At 41.7% G+C, this 12,852-nt stretch overlaps 2 protein-coding genes across 3 annotated transcripts; one reads left to right on the top strand and one right to left on the bottom strand.

Moving 5' to 3' along the window:
• The first annotated feature begins 89 nt into the window (after positions 1-89).
• Positions 90-7,562, top strand: LOC146507703 (uncharacterized). 2 transcript variants are annotated; one of them, XM_085176256.1, is made up of 4 exons: positions 90-579; positions 3,120-4,250; positions 6,051-6,116; positions 6,354-7,562. In XM_085176256.1, the coding sequence occupies exons 1-3, from the start codon at positions 492-494 to the stop codon at positions 6,110-6,112; spliced, it is 1,281 nt and encodes a 426-aa protein (XP_085032382.1). In that variant the 5' UTR covers positions 90-491; the 3' UTR covers positions 6,113-6,116; positions 6,354-7,562. The 2 variants fall into 2 exon arrangements, with proteins under 2 accessions (XP_085032382.1, XP_085032383.1); XM_085176257.1 differs by having other exon boundaries at positions 92-579; positions 3,120-4,247.
• A 704-nt stretch (positions 7,563-8,266) lies between these two features.
• LOC146507702 (2-iminobutanoate/2-iminopropanoate deaminase-like) lies at positions 8,267-12,751 on the bottom strand. The gene is made up of 6 exons (XM_085176262.1): positions 12,591-12,751; positions 11,280-11,385; positions 10,798-10,852; positions 10,620-10,688; positions 8,807-8,862; positions 8,267-8,705 (listed from the first exon to the last, which is right to left on the bottom strand). Exons 1-6 carry the CDS (start codon positions 12,653-12,655, stop codon positions 8,646-8,648), a joined length of 411 nt encoding a protein of 136 aa, XP_085032388.1. The 5' UTR covers positions 12,656-12,751; the 3' UTR covers positions 8,267-8,645.
• Between the last annotated feature and the right edge of the window lie 101 nt (positions 12,752-12,852).

Raw genomic sequence — 12,852 nt, 5'->3', positions numbered from 1 at the left:
TTTAAACTTTTTCTGGTTTTGCTGACGAAAAATAATTACAACGACAAAACTAAAAAAATATCTACTTATTAAGAATTTGCTATTATAAACATGACCACAAGGTGGTGGATCTCATCCAGAGGGGGCACTCCTATAGAGGGGAGGACACACGCACACACATTTCATGCACATGTTGCCTCCTCCTCCTGTATGAATAGTGTGACTGTGAGCAGGAGGCAGTCAGGGAGCATTCAGCAGTATTGCCTGCATTGCCTAGCTGCATGGTCATAACACATTGTTGTCTGGGGCAAGAGGGCAGCAGGCCATGCATGAACACACAGACAGACAAGGGGATATAATGGTGCTCAGTTACTCTTAGGAACTGGAGAGAGTTCAGCGTTCCACGTTTTCACTGCCAAACAGTCTCTGAAAACAGAAAGCCCTGAGACGCGTGTTCGCTTGCTCCTATTCCAAGTTTTTGATTCATCTCAACCCATTTTTTCCCCCCAAACATGGGGTGCTCCTCATCCAGTGCACAGACCGTTGATCAAGAAAAAAGACCAGGCACAAAGCCTGAGGAGAGCAATGGAGACACAGTGGGTAAGTAGTGATCATGAGTATGTATGCATTTCATAAAATGTATACAGTGGTTGCTCCAAGGCTCTGTTACTTTACTCAGTCAGGTCTTGCTCAGGGGTGCTGCTGCTGGTTGCTCTAGTACATGGTGTGCTTTCTCACTTATACTCTGCTAGGCAGCATAATTTAGTACCTCACAGAAGAAACAGTCACGCTTATCCACTTTATCAAACCCATAAGTGGTTGGTATCATTTCTTTTTTCATTGAATCATTTTTAACTCATCAGAATGATGGTTGAATGTATCAGGACAAAACAGTGAACATCACTATGTTTTATTGTTGAAATGTGACCTGAGAAATTTTGAGAAATTCTCAAAAAGCGTTCCCTAAAGATAATTCAGTGTTTAGATTTGCTTGAACTCATCGGGGGTTGAGTGCAGCTCTTAAAGCATATTGCTGTGTGAAAGCCAGCTGGGAGTGTTTAGGGGCCTATTTGCAGCCTAAGGCAAATCCAGACAGTTTTGTACTGTAATGGGATCTTTAACTGATATTTCAAACAGTAGTTTAAAGAAATAAAATCAAACAGATATGATTGCTTGATGTTTTAAAATTTCCTTTATCAAAACATGCAACACTTCAGTTATAATTAAGGAGCGTCTGAAAGTTGGTCTTTTACAAGCCTGGACACTGATGTTCTGATATTCCTTTTTGTGGAACCGCACAGCAGAGCTCTTAAAAAGTTTTGCATCCAAAACATGCAGTCCTGCTCTCTGTGTAATTGCCCTGGTTTGACAGGTTTTGCATACAGTATATGTGCTCCGTTTTCAAGCCTGTGCAGAAACCCATCAAATGGCCTGCCACAGCCCATGATTGTTCATTCACGGCTCCGTACAACTTTGTGACACACGTCTTGGTCATGCCAGCACAGCTGCATGTACAGCATGTTATCACTGACATTCCCCACATACACACATGCAGCAGAACACACACAGGCCTTGTTAGAGAGTGTGACAGCAGTCGAAAGATGTAATCTCGCTTTTGAGGAAGTAACCTGAAATGTTTTAAACATATTCCTGCCCGCCACAGTTTCTTTTTGTGAGGTGTTCCATTTCCCCAGTGCCACTGCACCGCTCTTGTGTCACAGTATTGTCTCTCCTGCCAACCAGCTTGAGTCACCTGGAAAAGCATGGGTCTCTTTTCCAGGCTTTTACATCATTCCGGCAAGAAAACCAGTTATTGTGCTCCTTGCCTGGGCGGGCTTTTTCTAAATGTGTCTGAATGGGTGGAGGTTTTAAATCGTACAGTATATGGTCTGTCTGACAAACCAGCTGTGTACCATCCAAGCCACCAATGGTCCCATCCCCAGTCTGGGCCCCTGGTCTGTGTGCCCCCCTCCCCCTCCTCCCTCTAATGGCACTGTTTTGACTGGGATCTCTGTCATCTTTGGCTGTGAAATCATGTTGACACACAAGTCATCCATGCCTGGAGTGGCTGTGTCTGTCTCAACCCAAACACGCACATTCGCATATTTTTTAACACAAGTTCTCGGTTATTGTCCGGACAACAGCTTTCTAGTCTCTGTTGATAGTGGGTGCCATTGATTAAACAGTAGGACCTGGTGGAAAACCGATAAAAATATCTGAAAACACCTTTACTCTTATGCAGTTTTACACTATTCCCTCAGTCACCATGTTAATAACAACACTGAGCTCACATAAACACCTCTATGCATTGCGTGTTCTTCCACTGGCTCATTTTCATTCAAGTTGCCAGGCCGTCACATTCCCTTCCACCCATCACTCTCAGCCCTTTTTGTGCTTCTGACAGACAAATAAAATCAGGAAGCTGCAGCTTCCAAACTATCCACCCATTTAGCTAACCGAACCCTTCTGCTTGTGAACTATATCCTTTTCGTGTTTTAGCTGTGAAAATAAGACAGGGCAAAAGCTGTTAGGCTTCTGTGAGTCCCGTAACTGAGATGTGCATTGACGTTTCTGATATTTGAGTCCAAGTATTCAAGCCCACTATTGTTGCATACTGCGGAAGAGCAGAGACTGGGGAGGGAGACTAAAGGTAGAGACATCTCTTTAAATTCAGCAAGCCATCATCGCGTGTATTGTTCTTCCTCTGAGAGTGCGTGTCCTCAGGGCTCTAGACAAACACGAGCTCTCAACTACGGAAATGAAAGGAAGTTTTCCTCAGGACGCATTCTGTGTGCCCCTTATTGCTAATTTCCTTTCCCCTGCGTTTCATGTTAACTTGATTTAAAAGTTTTGCTCTATTGATAGGTTTAGGGTTTTTTACAGTTTTAGTGGTCCACATATAGATGCAATACATTTACAAAACATTTTTTGTGTGGGAATAAAACAACTGGGAAAGAACCATTAAACGCGTAACTACCCGAAGAACCTTCTACAATCCTTCTTTTGTTATTCAGTGTTGTCATGAATTCAGTGTTACACACTAACATGATTATCATTAGCCGAGCCTGCTGATCAATGCTGAACTTGTGTCAGTCATAAGTCTTAACTGAGTTCTTCATTTGTCATCTCTGCATTGACAGCAGTCAAAAACGGCATCATTGCAGAAGATCCTCAAACCATCGAGGACCAGATGCAGCTTCCTGTGCAGACTGCGTTACCCGATGATCTTCAGAGGGGTGCTGATGATGAAGCTGAGGCTGTGTTAGTGGCCCTGGAGGCCCAAGAGGACCTTGGCTCTGGGGAGGACCTTCTAGCTGCTTCTGAGGTAAAGGAAGAACCTACTGCTACTGAAGAGACAGCGCCAGAGGCTGCTGCTTCTGCTCCTGCTGAGCCTGAGGCTGCTATAGCAATTTTTGAGGCACTACCCCCGGTTGAAGAAGCCGCCCCTGTAGAAACTGTAGAGGCAGAACCCCCTCCTGAGATTGAAGCTTCTGTTGAGACTGCAAAAGAGGCCCCTGCTGTTGAATCATCAGCTGAAGCGGTGCAGGCAGAGGCCTCTGCCATCACTGAGGAGGTGGTTGCAGTGCCTGTCGCTGAACCGGTTATATCTGAGCCAACTGTGAACCCAGTTATTGTGAGAGAGGCTTCAGCCGAGGCTGTGGGGGCCCCTGCTGAAGTGGCTGCACCTGCGCAGGCAGCTGACAATTCTGAACCAGAGGCTGCTTTACCTGCACCAAGCGAAGCTTTAACAAAAGCACAGGCTGAGTCTTCAGCACCAGCTGGAATTTCAGAACCAACTGAAGCTGCACCACCTGCTGAACCCTCGGTGCCTATTGAAGCTGCAGAGCCGGTAATAGACACAGAGATTGCTGCTGCAACTATCCCAGAGATGCCAGTGTTACCTTCTGTCACAGATGAGACCAAAGCTGAGCCACAGCCTGCTGCCGAGGAGCCGACAGACCCTACTCCAGCTCCTGCTCCAGCAGAGGCACCCAGCACCGCAGAGGATGCCCCTGCTCCAGCTTTAGGAGTTGAACCTGCTGCTACTGAGCCGGTCCAGAATGCAGAGGTTCCAGCTCCTGCTCCAGCTGCTTCAGAAACCCCTTCTTGGGTAACCTCAGAAGCTCCACCAGCCTGTGTCACCCAAGAGTCCACTGCAGACAGTGTAGCAGCAGTGGAGGCTCCTGTGGTTGAGCCCACCCCTACAGAAACTGAAGCCCCTTCAGCACCAACCCCATCCACCGATCCAGCTCCTGAAGATTCACCAGGTGGTATGGACCATTAATGCCTCCAGATTACGTTTTCTTTTGACATTGTTTCTTGGCTTGTTTAAATAAAAAGCAACATTTAAGTAATATTTCCATATTAACAACAAAATGTTTGTTTTAAATGTACACAGCAGAGTTTATTGTTAGATTTCACTCGTCAAAACAGATTTTTGGCACAGTTCATACTCTGCAATTTGCCACGGCCACATGCCCTGCAGAGTAAAACTTATAAGAGCTGAAGGATTACAATTGGGTTTTAGAGGATGATAGCTGCCACTGAGCCTCTTGAGGGAGTTTATAATGACAGGTTTTCTTGTTGATTTATTTACTTGACTAAACACAGAGTTGTTTCACTGATTAACCTGTCACACTAAATTTCATGTCAACCCATCAACCCAATGTTGGAGACAGTTTTTGGGTGGAGGTCAGGCGCAGCAGCATTATTGCCGGTTGAAATAGTTGCAGAACTCTATGCAAACATGTGATGGACGCTGAGCATGTATAGGAACAAGCTCAGAGAGGGATGAAAAAGCTGAGCAGAAACAAACCTGGTAATGAGTAACAAATGGACAAGAGTATGTTTGCATCCAAGTAAACAATTAACGGTCTGTCAGGTGGTCAAACACCAGATCTATCTTGTTGCAACACATACGGCCAAAGCAAGAGACTTCTGGTAATTAAACACACATGTGGTTAATAACCCCAAACTCTCCATATACTAATCAACCGTCCACACACTCCTCTGTGTACTAATGTGACTGCTTGGAGCTGACAGGATCAGCGGGCTATTGTTGGGCTGTGAGGGTGAACAGATAGTGCAGTGTGAGAAACAGAAAGCACACACTCAGAAAGAGAAATGAAGGCTCGTCTTGAGAGTGTCAATTATTGCACAACAGCTCCAGTCAGGCAACTCTCACTCATTGTGCTCTGTTATGCACTGTCTACAGACCGATCATGCCCTGCTGCTTTCAATTATACGACTATTAAAACACACCGAAGATCATCCTACAAATTTGTGAAGAAAAATCATTTTAAGGGCTCATTTTGAAGGAAAAATCAAGTCAACTTGATTTTGAATGCACGGTGATTTGCTCCGCTCTAACATGCAGGATTTTATACCTATACATTTCATTACAATGTGCAGTGACTGAGTTAAACCTTCAGAAAGTAAGCATACATCTCTACACTTTCTCTACACTTTACTGGGTAACCTTGCATATTAAATCATAATGTGCACCTCCAGTTGTCACCAGTGCTTTGCAAGGCTTTGCACACACAATCTCTTTTTTTGACCTTTACCCGACTCTTTATGTTCAGAGAACATGTTGTACTTTCAGGATAGAAACAAGCCTCCACGCAGCACGAGACGAATGGACTTCTGGCATGGAAGACGTGCTGTACTGCATAATTTTTATGAGAATTTTTTGCTCGAGGCTATGTACTAGTTTCTGTGTGTTTCACGTTTATATATCCTGGTTGGGACTTCAACCTAACTGCACATGTAAGAATGAGAGGGGCTGTAAGGACAATAAAAGCACAAAAAAGCTGTTTATTTAATGGTTAAGAATTAGTTTTAGGGTAAGACATTAAGGTATGCATTATTTCACTGAATACCCTCCACAAGGATATAGAAGCAAATGTGTGTGTACATTGTAGTAACTTGTAAACGAGTTCAGAGGGACTCATGCTGTTTTGTATTGGTTATAAATTTGCCAGTTATAAATCCTCAGAGCCAGTCAGTTTTGACATTATCATAGTTAATGAAAATGCCATGCTAATGTTTGTGTCTACATATATATGCAGTGGAGTCTGCAAGCGAGGTGTCTCAGGATACAGAGGGTGAGAAAGCCAAAAAGGAGGACTGAGTTGGTAAGAGCACAGCCACAAACCAAACTATAATCCAGTGCAAACTCTGAAGGATTAGACTGACTCTGCAGTCAGTGCATACTTGTAAAAAATAGTCTCCTACAGGTGAACTGGATGCATTTTGGTAGAAAAAACAGAAATAAGTTGAATTCTGTTTATACTCAGTTACAAAGGTTGAAGAGTGAAAGTGTGAGTCAGATGCTGAAGTGCTGACATGTTTTTTTTCTTTTCCTTTTACAGAGAAAAGAATGCAACAAAACGCCCAAAGCTACCACTGTAAACCTACTGGAAGGAAGACGAGATGAAGTAAACAGAAGAATAAAACAACTGATTTTCAGTTTTGTCTCATCAGCACTCACCAAACTTTACACCACATTTCCTAATATTCCCTGTGCCTTAAAAACATTCCTTAGAATCTTTCCCATATTTGTATATAAACCTTTTCAGGAGAGGAACGGGAGGAGTATGTGTTTTTTAATGGGAAATCAAGTCTCTGGATCCACGTACTACACATGTGGCCTGTGACAAGAGGGTGCAATCCTCTGTAAAACCTGTCAACTCTTGCTAGCAACTCTTTTGAGTTTCGAAGGGCAGTGTGCTGAAATACAGGGAAGGATACTCGGTTATTTAAAGAAGCTGCTTCTGAGGAATACAGCTGTGAATAAAAAACTTAGACAAAGAACTCAAAACTGACAAGAATACAAACCTGGAATGACACACACTGGCTAGGTGTACACTGTACTTAGGCTGTATTAAACTGATTTGTAATTGGTTGAATTTCTAGTTTATAATTCTGACATTAAACCATATATTTTTGTTAACTGTTTGCACATTAATTGCAGCCTTTCCAAAGGGGCTCATTTATTCAATAGGAATGACAGTAATAAGTGTTGAGTAACTCGGCACACATGGTTTCAATATTTCAACATTTTATTGGTTCACATTAAAGTGTTTTGATTTGCTTAAATGGAAAGTGGGCAAAGATCACGTATGCAGAGGGTTAGCACTTATATATACTTTTATAATCAGTCGTTGGCAGGTTAAGGATACAGACGAGGCCATGTTGCTGTTCTGTGAAACCCTTCTGTGGTTGCTCCGTAGCTGGTGGGTGTTTGTGAACTTTTCTTTCTTAAAGTAATGAACCTTCCAACAAAAGGAACTTTGGGGTAACACTGATGTCATACGCTTGTCAGTTTTAGATTGAGTGCATTACACTGCATTGCCTAGTGGGCAGAATATTTAACTATTTAGTTCTACGTGCTGAGTTTAAAAGTGTAAGGGCATTAGAAAATTACTGCAACCTCATAAGATGTGATGATGCTTTGGGAACAAATTTTGTTTTGATCTTTTTCATTTCACTTCTCACTCCCTGTAATATATTCATTTTCTCTGACTGTGTCTATGATTCTGCTAACCTGTTAGTGTACAGAATAAAGTTTTACTCACTAATACTCTGTCTCTGTAACTGAATTGTGACTGGAGATTATATTGGCTTTTAGTATATGGTGACCACAGTCTCTCCAAGACCTCAGTGCATACTGTAGTGTGTTTAGAGAAGCATACGTACTTAAAACCACTCAAGCATAAGACATCTGAATAGTCACAATACTCTGTTGCTGTATTAGAGTGCAGCGCTGGGGATAAAAGGCGCCCTGGTCCGACTACATCCTTTAAATGAATTCAGTCTTTGCATACGAGCTGCTCGCTGCTCTTCTTTTTCGCCCCCCTATACCGATATTTGACTCACCTGCTGACACACTGCACCATGCATGTAATGAAGCATGTGAACACGGAGTACCAGAATGAGAAGCTAAGTCTCTCTGAAAATAAAATGATTATTTTGGAATATTTAATACTTAGTATGCATATGAAGACTTGAACTGCTGTTTTGAAAAATCAGTTTGCGTTGTGCAGTTCCAACAGGCTGAAGGTTTTTATTTAGCCCCAAAGTATACTGAGTGATTCAGACACATTAATCCAACAGGAGGAGTTAATCACTGAAATCAAATCATATAGTTCTTTATAAACAACCCATTCTGGCATGAGTTAACCCTGTTAAACAAACTGTGTTCATAGTTATTGCAGAATTGCTGAGGACTTGATGGACAGTGATCATCTACAGGCGGTTTTCTTGACATTAAGAAGCAATTAAGGAAAATTAAAACCTTTTATTATTCAGTTATGCTCGATCATCTATCAGCTGGTACAAAGAGAGAGGATACACTGTCATGATGACAACACAGGACGGTAGTGTAATCCAATCCAACAAACAAGCTTAGGTACTTCTCAGCTATTGTAAGTGAAATGTGAGCAGAGTGGATTTAAAATGCAGTGATGTCTTCAAATACATCTCATCATTGTCAGTGAGGGAGGAGAAAGTGCTCCACACCTGACTGCTGTTAGTCTGCTAGGTGACCTGTGACATGTTAAAACAGCGCTAAATCGCTGATGATACTAGACCTATAATTACATCAGTTTCACACTTTTCAGTGCTTTTAGCTCTTTCTAGTTTTTGCTTGTTTAATGTACTTGTTAGGAAGTGTCGGTCAGAGGGCCCAAAACAGCAATTGCTTCAATTTCAACTAGTCCACCCTGGAGAAAGAGACAGCATCAGTACAGTGAGAATTGTGGTTTTCTGTTGGGTTCAAAGCACAAAAGAATAAGTGGATAAAAAGTCTTTGTCAAGAACTCACTCGAGGGAGAGCAGCGACCTGATAGGCAGCCCTGGCTGGGAAGTTGGTGCTAAAGACTAAAGAAAGCAGCTGAGTTAGGTCCCAACACATTTACACATACAGACTTTCAATGACTCAGATACAGATACAGAATCTACAGAAGCTTACAGGACTGCAAAGCAGCCAATTAACTACTGGTACCTGGTATTTATAGTGTTGTCCTTGTCTGACATGCCTTTATATCAACTGATAAAACAAGCGAGCTCTTTATAGTGACTGTCAGAGTAGGAGAAACACAGGTCTGCGAGTACACAAATTAGGGCTCTACTTCATCGTCAGTCAGCTTGAACAAGCAGTTATTAATCTTATTAGTTACACTTTTGGATTTACACAGACCTGCAAATACCACTGAATCAACAGAACATTTATCTTTGTGACAATTTTAATCTGCACAACAATTTAACTATGTTCACACATATTAGGCACAATATACATCAAATATATAAAATTTAGTGTATAATTATCATATATATTCACACAATTTCATCAGTACAAAAACCAAAACAACACATTATTAGATGCACAATGGGAAATGTATTACAATGAAAAGCCGCAGCAATAATTAAGACACATTAATGAGTTACTACAGAGTGTACTTGATTGTGCTGGGCACTGCACTACAAAGTTATCTCTGGTTATCTCTCTGTTATCTGGATTCACTGAACCTAACACTCGTGATCACAAAGCTGGTTATCCACTCACTGAGTTAACCAAGGGTTTAGACACTCCTATTCTCGGTGCACAGAGGTCTGAGGGATCTTCAAGTAATGGTGATGCTATTTTCTGGAGACTTGACTGGTCAGTAGGTGGTGATTTCATACCTGTTGACCTCTAATATGGAAGCACAAGTTACCATGGCGATGTACCCTGGTAAGAAGTGAACCACATTTGTAGTACAGAAAACCTGGGGTTAACCCCAAAGCTACCTGGATAAGATGAGTTCCTGTTTTGTAGTACAGGCCTCTGCTCAGGCAGCAGAATTTATGCCATTGTTGTTCTTGTCGGTTCATGTAACCACAGCATAGCTGCACCCAACTTCAACCACAGCAAAAGCCTAATCAACCAGAATAAAGTGAAAACACCTGTGACTCGGTGCAGGGCCTTTAAAGACAGAGGTGGACTGAAAGAATAATCTGATTTTGACTGTACTGATGTAATCACGGATAATGGACTCAACACAGAGTGCATCAACTTGGGTGCTTGGATCAGTTGATTGTAGAAGCAATACCTGAATTAACTGGCATTAGAAAAATGCCCAGTTATCTTTTCTACCATACTACTTAAGCAATGAAATGGATATGGGGGCTTTGTGAATAGACTTAAACTTTTTTTAATTTAATCTATGGAATGTCAGATGTGGCAGTCTGTCGTCTGACATTTAGATTAAGATTAAGACCCGTTGGTGGGGGAAGCTCAGGTTTCACTCTGCTAAGTGACTCAGCAAATGTCAGCGTTCCCTGCGAGTGTTTCTGCCCCTGTGTTTCTGAATATTTATTTCATAATTCAACTTGATCTGGAGTTTCCACAGCATATTTAGAATATGAAGAGGCAAATTCAAGCCCTAGTTGAGTTATTGTAAAGGCCTTCTGGGTGAATACATTACTGGAAAAATAAAGAGTTTATAAAATCTGCTTGTTATGCAGCAGTGCTGCATGTCGTCTGGACTGTGCTGACACCTGGTGGCTAACGTTGTATTGCAACGTGAAAGCCAACAGCAGCAGATAACTCCAAACACATACTGATACACGTTAATGGCTGAATCATTGATACTCACATTGCTTGTACACGTCATTGACACTGGTGAAGTCGTTCATATCGGCTAAGAGCACGGTGGTTTTGACAACTTCAGGAAGTAACAAGAAAAGAAAGAAAATAGTGCATGATCGGGTCTGTGGTTGAAAAGTTGAAAGAATTGTCCTGTGTACATGCAAAGAAAGGCAAGGCTCTCTCACCGTTGGTGTAACCACACCCAGCAGCCTTGAGTATTTCAGCCATATTCACCAGAGCCTGAAGAAACAGAAGTCATGTACACGATTGTGCAAAAGTAATTCTCACTTTGTGATGACTTTCAGATCCTCATTCAGCCTGCAGGAAGGATGCGTTAGACCAGTCTTAAATTTATTCTGCAGCATTACAGAGAATTAAGGATTTAACCTGGAATTGGCCCCCCGCAGGAAAACTGGTGGGTTTTTTCAAAAGGCACTATTTTTAAAAGCATTGTCACTAGATTTTCTTTTAAATAATGGACTGCATTTATTCACACTGTAGCAGCCTCTTAATGGTTTGGTTGTGAGCTCAACTCCATTGCAATTATCTCAGCAGTTAGGAATTAGGAACATCTACTGATATCTGGATCGCTTTCAAGTGTCGCTGTACTCCATGTTCATGAATGAATGAATGAATGAATCAGTGATGATGGGGATTCCAGTGTCACCTGTCTGGTTTGAGCCTGAACACCACCTTCCACCAGCTGTCCACTGGCAGGGTCCATTCCCAGCTGTCCTGAAATATACATGGTTCGATCCACCACCACTGCTTGGCTGGAAAACACACACAAACATGCAAAGACAAATGCTTACCTACTCTCGGTTTATTTCATTCACAGTGTTAAATCTTATTGTCCTTTCTGCTGATCTTTGCTAAATAAAGATTTACTAATAATGAAGAAAGTGAGGTTAAAAAAGTTGTATGTTTGCTTGACTATTATGTCACTTATCTCTCCATGTGTAGGTTTTTAACTAAGGGTTGTTTTTTGATGTTTATTTCCTTTTGAATAATAGATTCATAAAATTGCATTTATGCATCTTCCTTGTTTTAATAATATATACACAGCTTCTTTTCTCGATAAAGAGAACACTCTCTTTATACCTGTGAGGAGTCTTGAAGTCATTTTTCTGTGCTCCTATTAAACATATATTTGGGACTGCTTACCTGCATTTGTACAGTAACTGTAAAATTAGAAACATCATGTCTCAGAGTGATGCTGAAAATAATTCATGCATTTATTTCTTCTAGGTGGGACAATTGTAACTCATTATTATATGGATGTCCTAAAAACTACCTAAAAAGCCTTCAGTTGATCACTGTGTCAAAGCATCATATCACCCCAATAGAGCACTTTGCTCTCAGATGACTGGCATAACTGTGTTTCCTACGATGTTTCAAAGCAGAATGGGAAGCAGAGGTTTCAGCTTCCAGGCCCTTCTTCTGTGGAACCAGCTCTCTGTGCAGATGTGAGCGACAGAAACCTTCTCTGCTTTTAGGATTAGGCTTAAATTTAAGTTAGAGCTGGATCAGGAGGGTCGTTTGATTGTTTGGGGTCTTCTCTGTATTATTTTAGGCTCTTTAGGCCTACCATTTATAACAATATAAAAAAACCCTCTGAACTCTGAAACTGAATTAAATTAATGGCAGACTAAAGTATTGAAAAACCTCGGGCACAGTTTGCTGTTTAACATTTTAGTGGTGTGTAGAGTTTAAAGTGCAACATCCAAAAATCTGAACTTTGCTCCCAAAAGCTTTGAGAGCATATGCTATCCCACCTCTCCCAGCAGCAATCTTATGGACGAAACAGTGAACTCAGTATAGCTGTATTACCCGATTAAGCAGAAAAAGTCGTGGTGTGTCATCAATGAATTGGCAGTCAGTGCTATTAACAGTCCAAATGTAATGTAGGTTGGTGCTGCGGCAGGTGTGTGCCAGCCTCAACTTTAACCTTAAGGCAATGATTCAAAGCTCTTCTCACCTGTACGGACCGATAGCAGCAGGAGCTTTAGCTGTGCTGATAATCCTCCTGATTAGTGCAGCCATTTCACTGGAAATCTATCGGCCCAAGTGAAAGAAGTAAGTTGTACAACAGAAGGCTGCAAGCAGAAAAAGCGCTGACGTCAGAAGGACGTCAGAGCTACTTTACCGTAAAAGACATATCACATGCGCAAACACATTTCCCCTTACAGATTTTAGTTCCAAAACTGGTCACCTCAGACATTTTAAAACTCAAGTAAGAG

The sequence above is a fragment of the Neolamprologus multifasciatus genome, chromosome 11 (genome assembly GCF_963576455.1).
Source record: "Neolamprologus multifasciatus chromosome 11, fNeoMul1.2, whole genome shotgun sequence".
NCBI lineage: Eukaryota > Metazoa > Chordata > Actinopteri > Cichliformes > Cichlidae > Neolamprologus > Neolamprologus multifasciatus.
Note: the sequence above shows the minus strand (reverse complement) of the source record. Positions and strands in the feature narration are given on the sequence as shown.